The sequence below is a fragment of the Daktulosphaira vitifoliae genome, unplaced genomic scaffold, assembly GCF_025091365.1.
Source record: "Daktulosphaira vitifoliae isolate Bord-2020 unplaced genomic scaffold, ASM2509136v1 Scaffold_2, whole genome shotgun sequence".
In the NCBI taxonomy this organism is placed as follows: domain Eukaryota; kingdom Metazoa; phylum Arthropoda; class Insecta; order Hemiptera; family Phylloxeridae; genus Daktulosphaira; species Daktulosphaira vitifoliae.
Genome location: NW_026099573.1, coordinates 39,084,403 through 39,108,567, shown reverse-complemented (window position 1 = coordinate 39,108,567; position 24,165 = coordinate 39,084,403). Strand labels below are relative to the sequence as shown.

At 26.4% G+C, this 24,165-nt stretch overlaps 2 protein-coding genes across 6 annotated transcripts in view; one reads left to right on the top strand and one right to left on the bottom strand.

The window, feature by feature from the left end:
- The window catches only part of LOC126897570 (sex peptide receptor), a 133,585-nt gene that overhangs the window by 70,130 nt on the left and 39,290 nt on the right, over nucleotides 1–24,165 (top strand). For 3 of the 5 annotated variants that reach the window (XM_050671277.1, XM_050671279.1, XM_050671278.1), the window contains one exon: nucleotides 6,612–7,308. In XM_050671277.1, the coding sequence (XP_050527234.1) occupies nucleotides 6,824–7,308 (485 nt within the window). In that variant the 5' untranslated portion in view covers nucleotides 6,612–6,823. Of the gene's footprint in view, nucleotides 1–2,639; nucleotides 3,402–4,702; nucleotides 4,762–6,611; nucleotides 7,309–24,165 lie in introns of those variants that run through there. The other 2 variants (XM_050671280.1, XM_050671282.1) reach the window with 2 other exon arrangements.
- LOC126897562 (cytosol aminopeptidase-like) lies at nucleotides 17,144–19,848 on the bottom strand. The gene has a single exon (XM_050671263.1). The coding sequence runs from the start codon at nucleotides 19,725–19,727 to the stop codon at nucleotides 18,105–18,107; it is 1,623 nt and encodes a 540-aa protein (XP_050527220.1). The 5' UTR covers nucleotides 19,728–19,848; the 3' UTR covers nucleotides 17,144–18,104.

The following is a 24,165-nucleotide window of genomic DNA, read 5'->3' as shown; positions in this document are numbered from 1 at the left end:
TATGATTTAATAGAGTAAGAAAAAAACGCCTTTGTCACAAAACTATTTAGCATGCAAAAAAATTTTTTTCAACAAAAGTGCCAGGTCCCATGACCCCGAGAAACTTATTGTCAAAGGCCGGAAAATTATGGCCGCTCGTTCGCTCACGTTTTAAAATTTCAAACCCTTTCGAGAGAAATGCACACTGACGACTTTATCGCCTGAAATTTTCATCAGGCCCGTCAAAAGATATTTCTGAGATATAATTAAAAAATTCAATCAGATCATTTTTTACCGTTCTGTGGACTTTTTTATAGATGATCGGTACATTGGTGCCCTAATTGCTGGGGCTTTTTAGGCGTCTAATTTTTATGAGCATATGGTTTTGTGTTTGCGCATTACATTGTATGTTGTGCATTTTAACATTAATTTTTCATAAAAATGCTAAATTGATAATATGCATTTAGAAATAATATTAGTTTATCTGTAATCAAATTACACATATATAATTATCAGCAAATTTATAAGAATATAACCAAGTTTGTACATATATTATTATGACAATACAGTTTGTCTAAAGACTTATTTATCTATATAATGATAAGTTTATTTGTTTATTGTAAAAATCCAAGTCTTATCGTTGTAAACTCAGCAGTATAACACCAAAACACGGTTACCAAAAATATAATAAAAATTAACTTTTTTATGTAAGCTATTTAGTAATTAAGGAAACGAGTTTCTATTTTTCTCATTGTTTGTAACAATTGACTTGTCTGCTTACTTACTGAACGCCCTATATATTCCATAAAATAAAAATCTGCTGAATTTTTCTATAATATTAACATAATTATTCTTAAAGTTATGATACAATAAAAAAGAAGATATGCAGGATGATATACCTGACAAAATTTATAAAATTTATTGTCCTGTAAAATTAAAAAAAAACAGATACTGTGTTTTGATTTTGTACATTTTAACTATTTTAAATAAATCAAAGAATATGATCAATGTTTCGTTTATAATTTATGTTATTTTTAAATCGACTTTCATATATAAAAGTATCATTATAATATTTTTTATGGCTGATATCTACGAAATGAAACCATTTTGGTCATCATATTGCTTTTTAGCAAAAAACTTTCTCTAGCATAATTGCCAAACTAAAAAAAATAAATCACCCTCTTAACTCCTGGTGAATACCTAAATAAAATATGTTAGCCTTATTCCCAACACATTTCACTATTTTCTATTTTTGAATTTTTTGAATTTAATAATTTAAATTTTACCATATTTTGTTACGCTGATTATGAAGTAATATTTTGCCTATATAACACTTATTATGCTTGGCGAAGTTGGGTACTCCAAACGGAATCAGTGGCCTACCAGTAAGGATAGACAAAAGGCCTAACGCATCGAAGGCTCGTCTGGCCTGAAAGGCGCCAGGTCCGGTTCGGAGCCTGTTATTAATGTTTTTTTGATCATGGCACTATCAATCAAGTAAAAGATGTTTTTTTTTCTATCGAAAATATTCAATATATAATCAACACTTTAAATAATTTTCAAGTTTAATTAAATATTCACAAAGAAATATTCTCTCAGATTTATTCTTTTGTTAAATCACTATTATCAAGAATTTATTCCACTGTAAACTTGAAGGAATAGTTAAATTAATTAACGTTTCTTTGAACCATTAAATTAGCTATCATCTGTTAATTTTATATTTAAATAGCAATGTTTCATGTTGAAAATGTGCTCGAAATAAATACATAATTGTATTAACTTTTAGTACTTATCACATGGCGTTACGTGCGATCGATTTACAACAGAAAAAAAATTACACGAAAACATATATTTCTCGTTTTTGGATTGATAATAGTATAGTTTATTTGATAGATTTCTGTTGATTCGTCGTGCTATTTATTTTTTATACTACCCAATGTAAGCCTGAAATGAAGAAAAAGAAAGAATTTGGGCGAAACACCAATAAGATAAGCCTTCCAATATAACCGTATTTGGCAGCATTCACATTTTCTTCTCTTATCCCCGAACTGAATGAAGCGCTTGTTTTGTCATAAGTTCATTGCGCGTACATGGAAGCTCATAAAAATGCCTTAAACTCATTACAACCAAGTCTCCTTATCGCTACGGCCGTTGATGAGTAAACGTCCACCGTTATCTGACGTTATGGTCCATAATAGTAGAGGTTAAAGTAGTAATTATTATGAATGTCCAATTTATGTTTCTGTAGATGTCATTTTTAATCGAGTTGGTAACGTCAACAAAAATCATTTAATTTAATTCACTTTTAAGTTTATGTATCATTATAGAGCAATTTAAGCGAATTTTCCGACATACGGCTTGGGTTGCTCGAATAAACGTTTCTGTTAATTTTGTTCATTGAACTTTGAGAGTAATATTGCACAGGCGTTATAACTCTAGCGGTTAGTACTAATAGTAATATTATATTTGATATAGAAATAATTTAAAACAGCAAACTTCATGTGGTTTTTAAAAAATTACTACGGAAATGACTTAAGGTTTTTGAAAGTAAAATACCGCATTGAAACATTTGAAAATTAATTTTTTTTTTTTTATCATAATATCTAAAGAAATACACTTAAAGAAATACACTTGAATAACTTCAACGCACACATTTACTTCTCGGATGTTTCGTTTTATTTTAATAATAAATATACGAATGACGTTCATCATATGTAAGGTTTGTCGTTTAAATTCATTTCCTGTAACAAATAAACCACATCCTTTTTAAACTTCAAACTTAACTGGAACCTCGAGCGAAATTCGTCAACAAAGGTTATATTGTCATAGAATAGATGATGCTCAGTAGGTAGGTTTTCTGTTTACTACTTGGACACTAAAAATATTTGACTTTTAGAATCAACAAATATCGTTAAAGCATTCAAGGGAAAAAACAATATGTTTGGGCAGTGTTAAAAATCTTCTAACAATTCGTATTCTTCATAAGAAAATGTATCCGATAAACATTTCAACCAAACAGTGTGAATAAATAATAAACATTAACTGAAAATTGAATAATATTCACCTAGAATATATTATTGCGAAATTGGCTATGAAATTTTGTCTAAATTTAATACTGCTGTTTTTATCGTAAAATACAACCGTAAAGGTAATTGAACACATTTCTCGTTGTTTAAGCTGCTGGTATGTCAGCCCGTGTAATGCATAATTGTGTTGACATGATTAAGTAAAAGTAAGAAAGCAATGTAGAAACATTATCTCAGTGTTTTCGCACGCGTAAAGATTTACCGTTTTTCTCGTATTCTAACTGATGTCAACTTCAAAATGCAAGTGTAGCGAGTTGAAATTTAAAACACAAACGAACAACGTGATACGCGACAATCGAAACAGAGTAACAAAGATTTTGAAGATGAAGAAAAGTGGTAAGGAATCACTTCTGTTAACATTTAGCGACTCGTTATAACTTTTCCGACAGTAAGTCAATCAGATAAAATGTTTCATTTCATACCATAGAGAATACCGTTCACACTGAGTTGAGTGTATAGAATTTTTTTTTTTTTTGTAACTTCTGGGTCAAAATTATAATTTTATTTAAGACCGCAAGCCTCCTATGTGCGTATAATATACACATAGTCAGAACATTGACAAAAAGCATTGACATTGAAATAAAAATAAAGCTAAAGCTGTAAAATGCAATTAAAAATATTTCAAGCATATCTCAATAACAGCAAAACAGTCGATCTTTATGGGATTTTCGAGGTATATAAATTTAAGTGGACATCACAATTTTTTCATGTCTTTCAGTTCGCAAACGTGATTAAGTTCACATTTTTATTAATACAGTAAGGTGATCGGAGTAATAAAATAATATAAACTTTTATCTAATAGCTCGAACGTGACGTAAAAGAAAAAATCTATTATGTAATTAAGATTGATCGTAGTGGTTTTGAGCTGCATCAAATTACATACAAAGTAAATAAAACAATGGTTAATTATCCAAGTGTACTTGACATTCGAAGTCAATTTGAAATGTGTAATTTATCATTCATCGAGAATTATCTTTTACTTTCATATAACTCACAATTCCGTTTTTATCATTAATGTCTCAAATTCAATTTATTAAAGTAATTCTACTTAAATTATTGGCCAGAGAACTTCTTTCCACTATATATATATATATATATTCAATTACACTAATTGCATAACTAACGCCAAGATATGACAGCATTTTTAATGATAATTTTATGACAAATTATACTTCTGTTCTGGTCTGGTAGTCAGTGATCTACAGTTTCAAACCATAATTTGAAAAGATTCGCATTCTAAAAATGTTAAGGAACCATTACTTAATTGACAAGAAAATAAAAAAATAATACAATGTTATGATATTGTGATCAACGTGCTCGTTAATTTTTTTTCAGTAAAGCTCCTGTAAAAAAAACACCCATAAATCATTTTAAGAGCGCATTTTCATAAACAAAGAGAAAAAACCAACTATCGCAACACATCGACAGGTTTGCAAAACGTCAGCCGTAGAACTAGTCACTAATGACGGCAATGGGCTCTGTTGCCTACACTTTTAAACATAACGATTGACTATTGATAAACTTTTATTTAAAACTCCCTTTACTCGTGATGGGTTTTAAATTCACAAGTTTTAATAAATGACAGCTCTTAGCCGTGTTATTTATTTAAACAAATCATCCAACTATGATGACAAAATAAAATCCAAAAAGGTCTAGCGCGAAGAAAAAACTACATTTTAATGGAAAAAAAGGTTGGGTAAGTTTTAATGATGGCGCCGTTGATGAAATACCAAATAAAAGACGAAAATAATATTCGTTCTACCAGAAGGACGCCTTATTAGTACACAATATTACTAAATAAACAACATACCACGGACATTTATATATTTTTTATCCAAACAAAAGAAACAATATACGTGGTTAATAGAGAATTTAAAAACAGAGACAAAACTAAAGAGATCGGCAATAAGATTTTCCTGTTAATCCAATCAAATACGAAATGTCACGTAAATGACCTAAAGAAAAAATTTTTCGTTTTTGCTCTATTCTTTATCCGGTTTAAGATTTTTGTTTTTTTTTCCCCCTTTTCTAAATTTATTTACTTCAATGAAAATCCTAAACACAAAAATACAAGTTAACAGAACACTACAATTGTTACTACAATTATTTCAATTCCACATTTCTTCTCTTAAAAAACAAATCATAATTAAAAAAACACTTTAAAGCTATTGTTTATAAAGAAATTCTACAAAACTAAAAAAATTGAAAAATTCTAACGGAAAGTTTAAGTTAAAGTAAAATTTTGTAAAAATTCTTGACTGTACTAAGTCTTTTATTTAATTACTGCAAACTTTTAATTATTTTAAAATTATTGCATTATTGCTTTTAAGTATTTTTAACTGTTTTTTCAATTATGGTCTGATATCATCAATTAGAAACGGTTTGAGATTTTTTGACGTATCGTTGAATATAATTGGGCCAATATTTGTGTATTTTTATGGACATACACAAAAAAAATAAATCAAATGTGATATAGTAAAATCTTTTCAGCGATAAATCGAATAAGGCCAAAAATATTACAAAACGTATGTTTATCAAACTGCTTGTCTCAGTCATATTATTGGTAGTTAAATTTAAAGCAATCACCAATTTATCATACACATCATTTCAACTCGGTTTCAAAACTTAGTAATTATTATTCCTTTGAATTGTTATTAATGTTTATCTAAACAAAAATTATCGTTAAAATTAAATCTATTTTATGATCGAAATGAATTGTATTATAATATAATTTTCTCGAGAGAAAAATCATATATTATTTCTTGAAACACAATGTTTGTTCTAAAATTACTTAAAATTTTCATAAAAAAAAATTAATCAGTTATACTACTAACGAATCCACGAATAATTTCAGATAAAAATCTGATAGTAAACAAGAATATATCAATTTCAAATACATTTAAAATCAGAGCGCAGCATGTAAATAAGATTTCTGAAAATATCTATAATTTGAAAACTTATTAATTAAAATAGCGGAAGTAATGAGCAAGGGAAGTAATTGTACATAAATAAGTAAAATATGCATATGATCAAGAAGTTCTGATTTAATCATTTAATAATGAGTTGTGTAGCATGGCAATGACAATAATAATCGTTTTCAATATAATATGTAATTAATGTTACTATGAATTTGTATATATTGTCAGTTCATATTATGAACTTGTCAAATATACATTGTTTCAATATTTTTTTGTTCATATTTCACAATATTTTCATATGAAAATCGAAAAAATTATTTTAAAATGTTTATCAATGTTACAATTGAATTGATTATACGATATTAATGCGTTTGACAATATTGAATTTATAGCGTACACAATAATAAAATATTTATGCTAAATATAAAAATATTTTAAGTGAGATGTTTGTAGTAAAACTTATGAAAATACATATTAATATTTATTTATGATGTCAATTTCACATCTAACACTATCGTAAACAATGTAACGATTGTTGTTTATTGGATGTGTTGCATCATATAACATTGCAATTGTTGTAACAGATTGTAAACCATGTTAAACGATTGATTTTTATGTTCTTTTACAGACGGTGCCAGCTATCAGTCCATTTGAAGAAAAGCGCATCTACTTTCATTGCCAACATTTAAGTGATTGCCAGCTGCAGTGAAACACATTATACCACAATAAATGCCGAGGAAATGATTCGACCGTATTGACCGAACTATTAGCTGCAGTGCGTCTCCCAACACGAGCCTGACCAAAGGCTAAATACCGCCGCCGGACAGTCAAATCACAGCTATGGACGACAATAGTAACTATACAGTTGTACCGTTGTACGGGGTAAACCTAACAACGGTAACGGCGTTGACGGGTATTGCGGTTACCGAAGAACCACAAGGAGTGGAGTGTTGCGATAACGGTTCAGATCCTTACCTTAACGTTACCCACGAGATGCCCGTTGAGTACGCTAGACCCATGTACGGGTTCGTCATGCCTTTGCTTCTTTTGGTCACGATTGTAGCAAACACTTTAATTGTCGTCGTCCTGTCCAAACGTCACATGCGGACTCCGACAAATGTAGTCCTCATGTGCATGGCCTTGTCAGACATGTTCACTCTGCTGTTCCCAGCTCCATGGCTATTCTACATGTACACTTTGGGCAACCATTACAAACCACTGTCGCCTGTTGAATCCTGCTACGCGTGGTATGCCATGAACGAAGTCATACCCACCATGTTCCACACAGCGTCCATTTGGCTAACATTAGCTCTGGCCGTGCAAAGGTATGTAGAACTGATATTGCATTAAATTTGCACAGAATACAACTGCGCATCTTTTATTATATTTACTCGCGTCGATTTGCAATTGAAAACGAGTAACCGAAGAGCTCAGAACCAAAATCGTTAACTAACAAAAAAACTGGAGGGGTAACATTCTTAATATTTCACACTGAATGTGATACTGTAATATACTCGTTAAGTACGCGCTAAAAACTTTTGTTGAAAATAATTTGCTCGTTTCGAGTAATTAATTATTAAAATTGTTTAAAGAAGATCATCAACCAATTCTTTACTTTTCGGGAAAGAAAAATTAAACTTTCGTTTTCTTTTTAAACAATGAAAAATTAATAGTTTCTAAAAAAAAATATAGGTACCTTTCAATGCATTAATGGTACACCTTTTTTACATCAACAAATATTTTATGTACCTAATAAACATACTACTTAAAATTCTACATTCATTACAGTTATATTTATTTATAGTTAACAATATATGTTGTGCATATTCTCGTACCATTTCAATTATCATAAAACTGTTATCACTATAAATGATCAAGTTACACTGATTAAATTCAAATTTTCTATTCTAACTATTTACATAAACATTTAAAGTATATTGCTCAAACAATATTTTTAAATGTGTTTTTAAAGGTAATCTGTAAAAAATGAAACGTTGGCTTAGAAAAATTCGCATACGAGAAAACCAAAATATGTTTCGAAAATGAATAATTATAATTTCAGCTGTACAACAAAACAAGACAAATTTATAGTTTATTTCAATTTTACAAGAAATTCTCAAAGAAATGTATTTTCAGAAAGCTATTTTTATATTTAAATTCAGCTACCTCCATATTTTTACGATTTAATTACCTCGTACAGTCTACCCACACAAATAGGTAAAAATATTTTTGAGTTATTTTTGTTAAATTGAATTTTATTAAAAATATATGTAATAAACAGTTCGCATGATGACGTACGAAAACTAATTATTTTGGCTGTAAAAAGTGTGAAGAGAAGTTCTAAAATTACACAATATATGTTTGGTTATAATTTTCAAATAGAAAGAATAATTACTATGGTAAATCAAATCAAATAAAATCATCTCCAAACGCATTTTAATTGTATCTATAATAACTCATCAGTGTAGAAAAAGAGGATCGTAGGAACAAAAAAAAAATTATTATTACAAACAATTATTCTAAATATTTTTGTGGAAATTTTTTTTAAACCACGTCATTTTAGAAGTACTTAAATTATAATTCATAAGATTTATGTCATTATATAACCAATTCTACGAAAAATACTAAATAATTCAGTCTAAAAAAATAAAAAAAATTTTTTATTTAAACATTTCTCTGATTCTACACCGACGAATTACAGTAAATTATTTAAAGATAATATTGAACATTTATAATATTGAAATTTTCTTTGGCCGAAAGCTTACAATAAAAATGTCATTACATTAAAAATAATATTTATTATGACGATAAGGTTTAAAAAATTAATGGAAAAGCAATTAGAATGTTTCATTTTAGCTGATTGCCGTTTACATTAAGAATAATGATTCAAAACGTACTTTGTCGAAGATAATAGCATCATTTTTTTTATTTATTGCCTAGACCGAATTTATATCTGCCAAATGTTTGCATGCCACCAAATTGTTTCTTACAAAACACATTGTAACTTTCCAAGTCTTTTTCGAAAAAGTTTAACACTTGTTTTTTATTTCAGTCAAAAATTTTTTCGTGTCAAAGGTTTTACTGTCAATTTAACTTCTTTATAACTTTTTAAATCAAGCGTTTATCATATAACAACAAAGGTTCAATTTTCATGCTATGTGATAGTTTTTCAACAAAAGACAAACTAATTACTTTGGGTATAGTGAAATGAATTTCAAGATACTTCATTAAAGTCTTAATTTGATGTAAATTTTACAAAACTAATCCAATTATTTCCATTGATTTTTTTAAAAGCCGAGTATGTATATAAGAATTACACAACTTTTCAGAATATGATTTGCATACTTAACGCACATAAATATTCCTTGTTATCAAATTATTAGCATTATTCTAGTGGGCATATCATTTATACTTAGTTTTTATTATAAACAAATATTTGAGTAATTACAGACCATTGGTTTTTTTTATCTACGTTAAAATTAAATACACCATAAGTGATAATGCTTATTCAACATTAATCTATTTTTAATTTTATAAAAAAAATTCTTTGATGTTTTAAATTTACATAGCGAACAAAACTAAGGTACATAATTAATTTTTCGCTTTACTAAAATTATTTTTAATCTCATCGTTTTTTTTTCCTGTACTTAAAAGTTCAGTATAAATCGTTATTCATTCAACTTTACATTATTTATTTTTTTGAATGCTTGAATAACCAATTTTTAGCATTTTAAATATTCATTTAAACAAAGACACCTTTTTTGATATTTTCTAATTAAAATCTAGAATTAAATCTTTGCAATCCCAGAAATTATAATGACTCACTCTTTTATTTTGAAAAAAATCGAATGTATTTGACATTATGTAAAGTAAAATAATAATCCAAATTCCATAACGCTATGCTTAAAGTTTTATTGACAAAAAAAATGGTAGCACAGTGGGGTCGTGGCTTAGTCGGCAAAAGTATAGATAATATCTAACAGTGATTAAAATCAGTATCATAAAAAAACGCTTCGATACAAATATGTAGATAGTGTTCAATTTTAAGAAATTGGTGAATTAGTCCATAAGCAACGAGGATAATATCTTTAACTAGATACTAGTGTGATCATTTGATATATTGTTTAAAGATGAGAAGTTGAGAGTTGAGAAAAATGAATGACAAACACAAATAAAAAACCATATAGTCAAATATTCTAATATGAATAAGAAATTCCTTTTCGCAAAAGGAGACTACAGTGGTGGTGTCCTTGATATTCATTGAAGTTATTCACTCTAAATGAAATAAAAATCAAACGAAATTTAAATTTTTTTCCACGTCAAAAAAGAATTAAGATAAAAAAAATTATTTTAATGGACGGGATTCAACTTTTATACTCTAATTATATGAAATTCGACGCTGCCATGAAGTACGTGCATGAAATATTAGGTAAAGAACAATTTAAGCTAGTTAAAAATTTCAGAAAAGTCACTTTTTTTAATTTCCAGGAGGCAAATAATCAAAATAAATTTTAATTTATAATTATTATAAGTTATATTCATGTAACATTTATAAAAATTGGTTGCCTCATTACTATGGGAAAACTTTATAAGATATTTTAAAAGAAATAAAAAAAAATTTTAACACAAAAATGGCATGTAAATACGGCAATCATTTACACATGGAAAATAAATCGTCCGGCACAATTTTTTTTTTTAACTTATAATACATAACTTAAGCTTTATTTTAACATATGTTTGAAAATTGAAATATTTCCGGAACATATCAAAACTTTAGTTGTAAAAGTTAAATTTTTGTACAGAAGTTGCTATTTTGAATTAAATACGTCGAATTTTCTAAAAATTTATATCAAATAAACGTAAAATACCTAAGGTTTCATTATAAAAAAAATTATTTTGATTTATTTATTATTAAAAAAGTTATGGCAATTTAAAAAAAGAAAAGCTTAAAAATTTCGAAATTTACTGATTTTAAAAATTGTAATTTTTTTGAGAATTCATCCCATTTACGGAGAACAAACAAATTTTTATTAATTTTTAAGGATAATGTCCTCAACTAGATACGATTTGTGATCTTTTGACGTATCGTTGAAAGAAATCGGTCCATTTAGAGATGAGAAAAAGTGGCGATAGACATTAAAAAAAAAACACTCCTTCTTCTTCCTCGCCTTAATCCCAACTACTTAGGGTAAAAAAAAAAACACATCATAGTAAAATTAATACCTCCTCAGCTTTGCATCGATGCTAAAAAACAAAATTCTAAAATAAGAATAATTAACTACATTTCCATTACTCAGGTTAAGATAATCCAATCATTGTCAGAAGAATTCATTACTATGTTACATCAAATTCTGCAACACTCAATTATTATTTCACTACAAAATTCTGAAGCTCGTTTTTGACATTGAAGATTTCAAATAACTGTTATTACTTTTGAAGTACTATATAAAATAAATTTAATGAGAAATATTCATTTTCATATATTTTACTAATGTTAATTGTAAAATTATATTTAAGAAAACAAATCAAATTGTTTTCTACATCTTGTCATAAAAATAATTATCATTGACAACATAAACTTGAGTTCTTTGTTGTAATATACAATTATAGTTGCTTCTTAGTAAATAGGCTATTGAATATACTTCCTCGAAAAAAACATTTTTGAATAATCAAACATAAAATTGTTAAAAATAAATGAAATAATCATAATGGTTTCCTCTAATTGAATATCTATAATGTAAAATGTTTTATTTAAAATCAATAAATAAACACACTTTGACACAAAATTATAGTATACTCACAGTAGCAAATGTAATATCACAATATTTTATAGTCTCAGACACCATTTAACTATAAACCCTTTTTGGAATTCATACTGTTTTAGAATTTATATACTTCTAAAACACTTATATTATGGCTCAACTAACCCGACACTTTATATCAACTCGACTGGTTTTTGATTAACTGCGCCTACTCAAAAACCTAAACCATATAGGGTATATAGCAGGATGACTTTTATAACAGACATAAGTCTAGTGATTCTCATTCCCAAGAGAGCTGATGGTATAATAAACCCTCTCTGAATTTGATTCCTCTCCGAGAAGGACCATATAAAACCTGTACGTGCTGTTTGGTTTAAAAGCACAGAAGAAAAAGATAGGGAAACACAAAGCTAAAAGTATAAAGAGTCGCACGAACGAGTGTACCTATCTTCAATGAAACGTGGGGATAATGGCAAATGAATTGATCTCATCCTAGTTTTACAGTTTATACGGGTTATTTTCAAAGATATCTCTCTTATTTAATTTTAAATGTACACACAAAAAAATTTAATTAATTTTATCAATATCAAATAGAATCCAATAAAGTACAAGGTTCAAATTATTTAATGTTTAATTTGCACTTATTAAATTTTTGCATTTAACATCTTTAGAAACATTCCACTTACTTTTTCTTGTTTTTAATGGTACAATAAAAAAATATATTAAGTAATTTTTAAAGTAAAAATAATTAGTTTTAAATCAGTTCTTTTAAATTGAAATTATAATGACCAAAGTTTTTTCATTATGTTAATTGGCTTTCTAAGAGGATATATCTCAAAGGTGTTTCTATTGATAAACGGTTTATTCATTTAGTTTGAATTTATAACATAGACTTTCAACCATATTTGTGTCAAATTAACTCGTGTTGCTATATTCTAGCGTTTGATTTATCTTAAAAAGTACTTATGTTAATTTCGATATATATAATAGTCTCCAACTTAAGTTATCAAACATTAATAATTTTAATTATAACTATATATATATCGTAATTATAGTGTACTGGCAAAATAATTTTCTCAAGCTAAAATGTATACATTCATTAAATAACTCTATTTTTCCAATTCGAAGATGATACGAATGTTTGTTTATTTATAATAGTACTTAAAATGTTTTGTTAAAATTTAATTAATCGATACCATTATAAAATAATCAATATTCTCCTACCTAAACTTAATTTTAATTTAAAAAAACTTTTGTCAGACTTTCGTAAATTTATACCGTTAGTATGTCAAATTCAAAATTAATGAAGCTATTTGATTGTGAATGTAACTTTGTAGAGTTATAAATTTATGACTACCATAACTAAGTGCTGCTCGTTAAATTAAATTTGTACTCAAAAATTCTGTTTTTTTTTTTGAAAAATTAACACTGACATTCAATTTTTAATATAAAAAAAAAACGGTTAAACTTGATAGAACAGCCCCAAATTTTACACAATTTTTTTTAACACATCATGAAATAATTTTAGGTATGTTTAAAAAAAACTATATATTTTTTTTTTATGAAGATTTAACTAAATAATTATCGTTTAATTAATAAATAAAAAACTATATATCATAGAACAAATCGGAAGCCAGATTAGAAATTAACGTCAAAGTTCCTTGAAAAAATTTATATAAAAACTGTTTTGTTATTTACATAACAAAAGTTTATTACATTAAGCATTAGTGATCATTTTAATCATACAAGTGGAGATGTCAATAAATACATGTGCATGTTAGTCAAGCACATACACACTGGGAACAAAGAAGAGAAGACATTATAATTAAAAAACCGAGGTTAGAAATTAACAGCATCAACTAACACAAACATACACAAATGCACTTCATTACACATTATAATTGTTTCTAACAGAAAAACATAAATTTATACTAAAACATGTATGACATATAATCTTTTTTAAAAACTTTCACACAAATAATTTTTTGCCGTTCACCATCAAATTAAAAAATTTGAGTATTTTGTAAACATATGCATACATATGTATATGCAATCTGGATATATTACATAATTTATTTGGAATAAACAATCATAAATAGTCACTAAAACGATTTGAATATTATTGTTTTCAAAACGTCTTTATTATTATAATTTAGAAATTGTTTTCTAATCTCAACTTAGAATGAACATAATATCTAAATTACTCAAAAAAAAGGCCAAAGAATAACAGAAAAATTATGAACTTATCTTACGGTATCATATATTTTGGTATAATGGGCATAAAAAGCGCTATAGTGACACATCCATGCATAAAAATGTATTAATATAATTCATTGTGAGAGGCACTTAAAAATAAACGTGCTACAAGTGCATAACAGCTTTAAGAACTCGATATACTTGAGATTTATCTACCTTTTATTCAAAAGAAAAATGTTCTACAAAACACAATAATTCTAATATTGAAGAAAGATAGAACTTTCTTTAAAATTAAAATTTTTATAAAAAAAAAAAAAATTTAAATCTTTATGACTTTAAAATTATAAAAAAATTTTAATTTGTTGTATTTAAAGATATTCTCTATTTTACTTGACTCTTATTCAGATATTGAATACTGAAGTATTTCAGTAAAATATGACTCAAGACGAATACATTTAATTTTTATACATTTCTATTAACATATTAAAAAAATAATGACATTTAAATTTTGCTTTTAATTCTTCGCTAAAAGCTTCATTATTAAAAAGGTAATAATAACCAATAAAAATAAATTATTTTTATATTCTTAGTAAAAAAGATCCATCTATAATAAATGTATTCATTCATTATTTGTTTAATATTTTTATTTTTACTTACAATTTTTTTTTCGAATATTTTAAAGTTTTATCCAGACTACAAATAAACTTGTCAATTGGTATTTTAATGCAAGTATTTTAAAGCGGTAGTTTAACAAGACTATTGTTCTAAAAGATCTGTTTTTGCATTGACAGCAAAGATATAAAGAACAATAACAAATTGATGTTTTCTATCTAAATCCGAACTTAAATTATGGTTTTTTTATGTTACCTATAAATATGCTAGCAAAAACACAAAAAAAAATGTTCCTTAGAGAGCATTTAAATAACCTTTTTAGACTACACGAACACAACACACAGGAGACATGTTATAGGAATTAAAAATACAAAACTAAATTTATAGAGTATTAACAGCCGTGTTTTTACATGATTATTACAAAAAATTAAAGAACATTACCTCAAAACTAAACGTTCTTCGATTGTGTCAAACAGTTTATCATTTAACTTTGTAAATTAAAAATAATATTATTATATTTTCGATTATCAACTCTATATCATTATGGACTGTTAATAATGTTATAATATTATTATAACTTTAATACCTGTTTTAACGTTAACCCAGATAAGTAACTTAATGCATGAATAAGGAAAGGTAGATAAATCTATTAAGTTCTTAAGAACTGAGGCTTAATGTGCTTGTAACGCAGATTTTACAGTATAACTAAGTCAGCTATGATTAAAACAAACAGCATTTGTAATTTATACTAATGGATTATGAATATATTTCATTACATTAGTAATTTATGATCTTCGATTCTTAAATATTTCTATTTACACAATATATAATTAGACATTTAATTTAATACACTTATTTACAATGTCATTAATTAAATATTTATATCATTAACAAGAAAAGACTATTTATGGAGTAATTTTAAAAATTATTGATTTTGATCATTGCTTGAATTCTGTAAACTAATAAAGAGTACAAATTAGGAACTTGAATTCAAAACGTCAATTTTTAATTTTTTTTTTTTTTTTTTTTTATGAAGTAAAATATTATTTTGTATGATACAAAAAATTTCAATGATAATATAACTAATTTCGTAATAATACAGTTAAAATAAAATATAAGGTTAAAAATTGAAGTCTACAAGTAATTTTTCAAATTTATTGTTATATAATAATGCTGACAAATCAAATGATCATCCAAAATATTTTATTTAAAAGTACGTAATAATAATAATGATAAATTAATTAGATTTTAAAACACAATTATTGTTGTGTAAATTTTAAATGTTGTTAATACAGTAGAAAATTTCAATATTTATTTGGGAATAGTGCAACTTTTTTTATGATACAATGATTATCTAATTTTGTTTTTACATTTATTTTTCATGAGATTATATTAATAAAATATTCTTTTAATTTCTATCGTCTGAAAAATATATTAAAATATCAATGAAACATGCAATATCAGTGGTTCGAACCCCGTTAAATGACAGACGGATCTCATTTGCGTTTATGGGTCCACATCAGTTTTTTTCCACAAACTAGAAGGTATAAAAATATCCAGACAAGAATATTAATACTGTTGGGATGAAATGAGAATATTGTACAAAATTGAATAGATTTAAACATAATATAATTTCTTTCTCAAAACTGTTTAGAATTATTAAAGTAGAAGTTATTTTCCTTATATTAAAAAATTGAATAAAATTATATACTCATATGATTTAATACTACGAAATATTATCTAAATTTATTTTAAAAATTGTATATTGATTTTTTATTTTTCAGTATTATTAATGAGAAATGTATCAAATCTAATTAAAGACCATAAATAATGAATTATATTGAAACAAATCAATAATATAAACCGGTACTCAAATAAATAAACTAGAGTATGGTCCACTACTCACAGACAGTAAAAAATAAGCAGATATACTAACATCTCTATGTTTTTTTGAGAATCCTCTATAAATAAAATTATTTATTAATTTTTAAAAAGTTTAATAAATTAACAAGTGTTTTAGAATATTCCCGAGAAAATCTACGGTACCCTTTCATATGCACATTAATACAAACTTGGATTGTTTTTGTCTTATTATTTATGGTATATTTAATGTAAACTTCCGACGAATAATTATTTCCTACTATGATACAGAGTTCTCATTGTCTTTCTTTAAGAAAAAGAGTGAAAATTATAATGATTGTCGTCTCAGAAGCAGCTTAAATCCTAAACGAAAGTTATAACAAACAAAGCCATAGATGTTCATATTTGTAGTGTATTATTGTTACACTTTAACTAACAAATGGCAAAAAGCCATAGTTATATTTTTATGATAATTTTTCGACAACCTGAGATGACTCATTCACAAAGTTTCTAATTTAGTTCGTTGTCACTATATTATTACCCCATCAATTTATATAACAAAATTAAATTTAAATACAATTAAATTAATTGATATAAAAATTGATAAAAAAAATATATTAAACTTTAAAGTGAAATTTAGACGATAAAATGGCATATAAATAAATATTTTTTGATAATCTAAGCGAATACTCACATTACTGCCATAACCCAAAATCTTTTCAAACGTTTGTAATATATTTTGTGTATTAATTATAGAAAAATCTTCAGAGTTTATTAATTCGTAGGAAGTTCAATCACTCCTTGCCAAATACTATAAACCTTTTTCATCAATCCTTTAGACTGTTATTTATACCAATGCCGTTTCTGTTTATTTAATAACACTCAATAGAATATTTGATGCTATTTTTTTTTATCAGATATAATTTCAAATTTTTGATATATATTTACAGTATCCCTAATTATAATTCTATATGTATTGGTAATAATCAATATGACTCCTGTGAAATATTGACATTTTGCATTATCGTCAAAAATAGGAATACTGTATGTATTTATTTGTAAATATATATAATAATATTATATGCACTATAAATATCTTAAGCTGAAAAACCACTACAATACATTTTTTAAAGTAAATAGTAATCAGTATCATAATTGGTAGCGTAAAATATAAAAATACACTTTAAAATAAAATAATTTCTCCAGTAATGTCTTCTATGAAGAAAAAAATCAGAAATAGAGCCGAACTTTAAGATGTGGTTAGATTACCCCTATGAAAACTACTTAAATTATGATAATCGTTTTGATGCGAAGATGAGAAGGTATAATTTTACTATGATGTATTTTTTTTTTTTATGTTTGTCACCCTTTTTTTTAGCTCTCATCCAACTGATTTCTTTTACCCATTCCTCAAAATATCACAAATTTTATCTAGTTGAAGATATTGTTCTTAAAAATTGAAAAAATTTCCCTCGTTTGTGATGTTTACTATTTATAAATTTAAAAAAGATGGATATAGTGCTTTACATAAATTCGTTAGGATTATTATTTTTCTTTTAACAAGTTGTCAATTTTGATAAAAAAAATTAACAGGGAAATCATTATAACGATTGGAAATTATGAAAAACGTTCTATATAAAATGTATTTAATTTAATTGCGTTTAAAACTTTAAAACTTTACAGAATTTCGCTTATGTTTTCTTTTTATCCGAATTACTATCACATGTCATCTGCCCTAACAGTTCAATAATTGTACGTGTTGGCCTTCCAGACATTCCAGGTGCTAAGTAAGCTGCATCTTGGCCAGTTGTACGTAATAAACCACTATTGTCCAAGTGTAACCATGGTGCATTACTAGGTACAAATTCTTCTAAGAATGCAGCAGCATGCATTGCATGACCACCATAAACGGGCCCAGAATTTATTAAATCGGCATGATATGGTGAACGCATTTGAACACGGGCTTGTTCCCAGAGAGGTAACCTCCAAACACGATCACCAGTGTGGATTGCAGCTGCTTTCATTGTTTCCATTAATGAATCATCTTGAGTAAATACTCCAAGTGCTAGAGTAGACCAAATTTCATTAGCATCCACGTACGGTCCGATATCAATTACTAATTTTGGAATATAGCAGCCTTTAGACTCAGCAACCATTGTCATGACGTCTGCCACCATCAGTTGACTTGCCTTTACGGTATCTACGACAGCAACTGTTTTTTTACTCTTTGTAGTAATGACAGATCCCGGCTCCATAGCCCCGCCACCAATAACATTTTCAGCCAATGGTATTAAAACTTTCAAATTAAGGTTCATTTTTAGAGCACTTACAGCTCTTAGGACAGCCATTAGTGCAGCCGCTCCTGATACTTCACCCCTTGCTTGTTTTTGATCATCGCAATATCTTAAAGAACCTAGACCTCCTGAATTATAAGTCATACCAGGAGCTATCATTACTATAGGTGGTACATCTAAATCACAGCCTTCATATGTAGCTTCCAAAAGCTGCGGTTCTTCGCATGAACCGCTAGCTACTGCAAGCAACCCATTCATGTTTCTCGACTGAATATAATTTTTTCCTCTTACTACCAAATCAATACCTTGATTTGATAAAATTGTTACAGCGTTTCGTGCAAAAATTTTTGGAGAAAGTAAATTAGCTGGGATTTCTTGTAATTGTCGGGTCAAGTTTTGTGCTGAACCTTTTTGTAAACCTATTTGCCAACCTGTCCAATCACAACTGTCATGTAGTTCTATTTTAGGCATATTTTTCCAAGTAGAACGAGATTTAAGGTCTTGATAAGCCCACATGCCCATTGAGGCTCCTTCGGCTGAACTTTCGGCAGAAGTAAAATCTTCCAGAAATATTTTTTGTACATCGAAATTTTGCAAAGATTGAACGCCTAAAGCAGCAGCGTTTCTTATACATTCTTTTTTCTCGTCTATACCTTCCGTCTCATTATATCCGAGACATCCATCGTCTAATCCCACAACAGATACATATGGAAAAATTTGATTAAGACCAAAAAAAGTTCGAACATCACCCCTAGCTGGAGGTGGTTTGGCCATTTTTAATTGTTCCATCAGTTTACCTTCAACGGAGTTGTTAAAATTACTCGCTGCGGCAGTCAAGGACAATGTTTCTCCAGTCAAATCTCCTTTTTGAGCATAACATCCTAAAACTAGACCACGTAAAGACGGTGATACACCAGTTGGACTACAAGGAACAAGTTCTGCATATGAACGTTGACATACTCCTGATAACAGTTTATAAAATTTCGCTACAGACGAAAATTTGGTTTTAGTTAAAAACATTTTCAGTAATTTAATTTATCAAAACAATTTTTTTTTAGGTCAGCGAGCCTTTACGTCAAACCAACGTTACAAACAGAGTGTTGAATAACACTGAAATAAACTTAACATAAAATAATACTGATACTATTTAGCCAGAGAACATTTTTTTCGCAATATTCGTTACCATCAATTTTATCGTTCTATTTTTTGTTGTTTATTATTCTATTTTTATATCTAATAGTAAAATAGAAATTTACTATAGTTTTAATGAACGTTCATGCTAAAATTAATTTTTTTTCCTTAATTAGCTTTATATATCTATTATTCACTTTTTTTATGTAACAATTCAAAAAAATGACAAATCATTTTATTACTAATACTTAAAATTATCTTGTTGGAATATAAAAAAATCAATTAAACGATTATTAATTTTGGTATTTTTAAAAAAACTATGAACTATATATTCGTATAACTTCGATGTCTGTAAATAAAAGTTTTTGAAAAGAGCTTTTTATATTTTAAAGTTTAATGATTTGCTAAAATCTATGAACTATATATGCGTATAACTTCGGTATCCGTAAATATTTTCCTTTAATTTTTACTGAATTTTTTTATAAGTATATCTATGATGTGGTAACATTATAGTGATGGTGATTTTCTTTGATTGAAAGTTACAAGGGTTTAAATTTATCAAATTCCATTATGCAAATAACACTATTAAAAAAAAAAATTCAATGTCATTCTTTTGACAGTTTCACCGTGCTACCACAAGGTTTTGAGAAATTCCATTCTAATTTTACATCAAAATCATGTTCATGATAGAGTAGATTGATCATATTTTAGAGTTTTTATACTGACTGCTTATTTCGTCAAAAAAGTAATTAGCTAAGAGCACATTAAGCATATAAGATTAAATCGATTAAGCAACTTTGAAACAAGTAAACTGCATTAGTATTATGTTTTAACTAATCACTAATTATACACAATTTTTTTATTTCAAACTTACTATAATTCTACTTATAGTATATTGTAAAAGGATGTAAGGTTATTTATAAGTTCATCCACCCTATGGTAACTTTCAATTTCAACGGCAAAATTAAAATGTTCAACAAAATGAATATATATATATATATATATACGTGTATATAATCAAAAATTTGAGACTTTAAAGTTTTATATCTAATATACAAATAAAATTGTTTTATATATTCAAATGCCATTTACTATTAAATTATAAACCCAAACATTTTATTAAATTCAAAAAATGTGATCCCATTTAAAAAAACAAATTTTGACATCCTTACAAGGCATAAGGGATAAATTTAAAAAGTATTCCATAGTTAATATTTCAAGAATAATGTGTAACTGAAGATAACCAAAAAAAAAAAAAAAATGTTTTAACTATTTTTATTCTGTAAGTAATTGAGCGGGTTATGATAAAAAAAAATTACCCTGAATACGGATATTCATTTTTATCAATAAAATGATCCTTTTTTACAATTTAATTTTTGTTTGGCTAAGTTTTCAATTAAGTTAACACAATTTTCAGACATAAACTAAAGTTGCACTATCAATATATGCATATATATCTATAAATAGGTTATTCAGTAAGTACAAAACCGGGCTCAATTTTTCTCATTTATTATAACAACTGACTTGTTTCCTTACTTACTGAACATTCTGTATATATCAATAGATAGCTTAAAAATAATTTGTTTAGTTTCTTTTATTCTAGAATTAGTCAATAATTTAAGTTTTGTTTTATTGGAATATGAACATAAATTACACTTATTTATATGTAGTTTGATCATTAATATTACAAGTAAAATTTTTTTAATATATTATTAACTTTTTTACTAGGTGTTCGATAGCATCAAACTCTTCACAAATCTTATGATTTAACTACGACTTATGTAAAATGTTTAAAATTCTAATTCTAAAAAGCTCTTTTCAAAAATATTTATTTATAGACATCGAAGTTATATGCATGTAAATACCAAAATTAATAACAGTTTTAGGAAAATTGACTTTTTTATATTCTAACAGATAATTTTAAGTATTAGTAAAAAAGATAAATTTTAGCTAGGGCCTGAAGAAAAAATGTTTGTTATTTTTTTCATTAAATATTTCATCAATAACTAATTAATAATTAAAAAAATTTAATTTTTATTTGTATGTTTGGAAATTTTTGTTATCAAAATTGAGCAAAGTTTAAATATGATTTTTCTTTTAATTGATTGTTTAAAAAATTATTATTATTTTTTGAAAAAGTCAAATTAAACTGTGTTCATAAGATTTTTTATTTGCTAAGTTATATATTTGCAATTTGGTAGTGTTTTCGCATATAATTGTTGTGTTGCATTGCATAAATCAAAATAAATTATTTAAAAAAATATGTATACAGAATCATGTCAACAGATATATTTTTTATATTGCCAGTGGCTATGTTTATAAGTGTTAACTCATAACAATGTTTCTTAGGGCTATATATTTAAGCATATCTGTCATAAAAAACCCTCATATATTATATATATATTAACTCAAAAATTTGAAAATTTAAAATTTTGTATATAATAAACAAATAAAATTACATTGAAAAATCAAATGCCATTTATTATTAAAATAAAACTCAATAATTTTATTAAATTAAAGACATGTGTTCCCATTTGAAAAATATAGTAATTCTATGTTTCACTTACAAAATATTGTGGTTCTATCGACTAGTAAATGAACCATTAGTACAAAATGTAACACAAAAAAGAAAAAATACTTTGTTGTCAATTTTAATACGGGTTATGTACTTGTCTCATGGTAATTTAAGAGACTAATCAGTATCCATTATATTTTAAAAACATTTTTAAAATAGTAAAAAACGACATAAGTGAAGAACAAAGGCTAGATATACGAAATTGTTTGTATTATGCACAGTATCAACGATAGGAAAACGTTACAACCCACTAGTAATTTTGTATATTGTTTAAAATTCCCTTTATCTCTATAACGCCCTAAATATTATATGTTATAGATAATATACATCTTAATTTAATTTATAAATACATTAATGCCAATGTGGATCATTTGTGGATTTTAACAAAATTTTGTAATTCCATCAGATAACACTAGCATTGCACGCTAATATTTAAAATTTAATTATTTTTAAAAATTTTTGAAGCATTTATTTTTCAAATACAGATATAATTATAAAACTATTTTAAATTCCTGAAGTAAAATGCATTTTAAAAGTATTCCAAATTCTTTATTATTATTTGAATACATTTACAGAAATACTTATAAAAACAATAATGTAAAACAACGAGTATAATTTTTACACCTAAACTGGTTAAAAAATAAGGCTGGCTAAATAGACAAACTTTTATTTTAAATAAATTATTTTTCTTAATTTTTTTTTGACACTCTGCTCGTATCATCGATTCGATGCAGAAGTCAACAGTATTAAAAAAAATATAAATATCAAATTTCTAATAATGATTTTAACTGAAAAAAAAATTCATCTATACTGAAATTAAGTAAACTACTATCAAATGTAAGTCGGAATTCATTTAAAATGACTTGTTACTTTTAGAGTGGCCAACATATCATGTATTAGCTTGAATGTATTGCTTACTGTGGTTATGTTATGGCTCATGGAAGCAACCACAGTTATAAGAAACTACGAGGTATGACCAGAATATAAGTATACTATGCCGTAAGTGAATTGTATTTTCTTATTTCGTTTCTAATTTTACTTTGGATGAGATCACAATCAGACAATTACTAAAAAAAATTATGAAGATAGTGAAAATTTCGCGATCAGTTTACACAAAAAATTCAACAAGATATATTTGTGCAGTCATGAAAGAAAAATCCCGATGGCCTCAATTTAAAGTTTCCAATGAAACCCGTTACTACTGTGAGCTAGTACTAGTGAACTTTGAATTAAAATAATGTTGAAAATTCAAACACTAACGCAATAGTCTTCACAATGATGTTTACAGGAATGGTAGTTTGATTAATATACTTGTAAATCGAATAAAAACGAATTTCGTGGTAACTAATTGAAGCACTAAATCAGAGAGTTTGTCATTGCACAATATATATTTAGGCACTCAATAATTTAATAAGGTAATTCAAATTAAATCAATCTCACTTTTCGTTAACTTTTAGAAACATTAATATGATTAACTATTCAGCACATGAAACTGATCTGCAATCACCAAAGAATATACACTAAATGCATTACAAATTAATCAATATAAATTGATATTATTTTTATGTGTTGCCTGCAAAAATTCTTATGTATTCAAAATGTATGAAATACTTTATATCTGGTCTCATTCAAGATAATTAAACAACCACAAATTATAATATAACTAAATTTGGGAAAAAAATCCCATTGGCCTATGAACTACACTTGCATTTTGGGCATACCAAAGAAAGATGTAATTGAAACGTTCTCTAA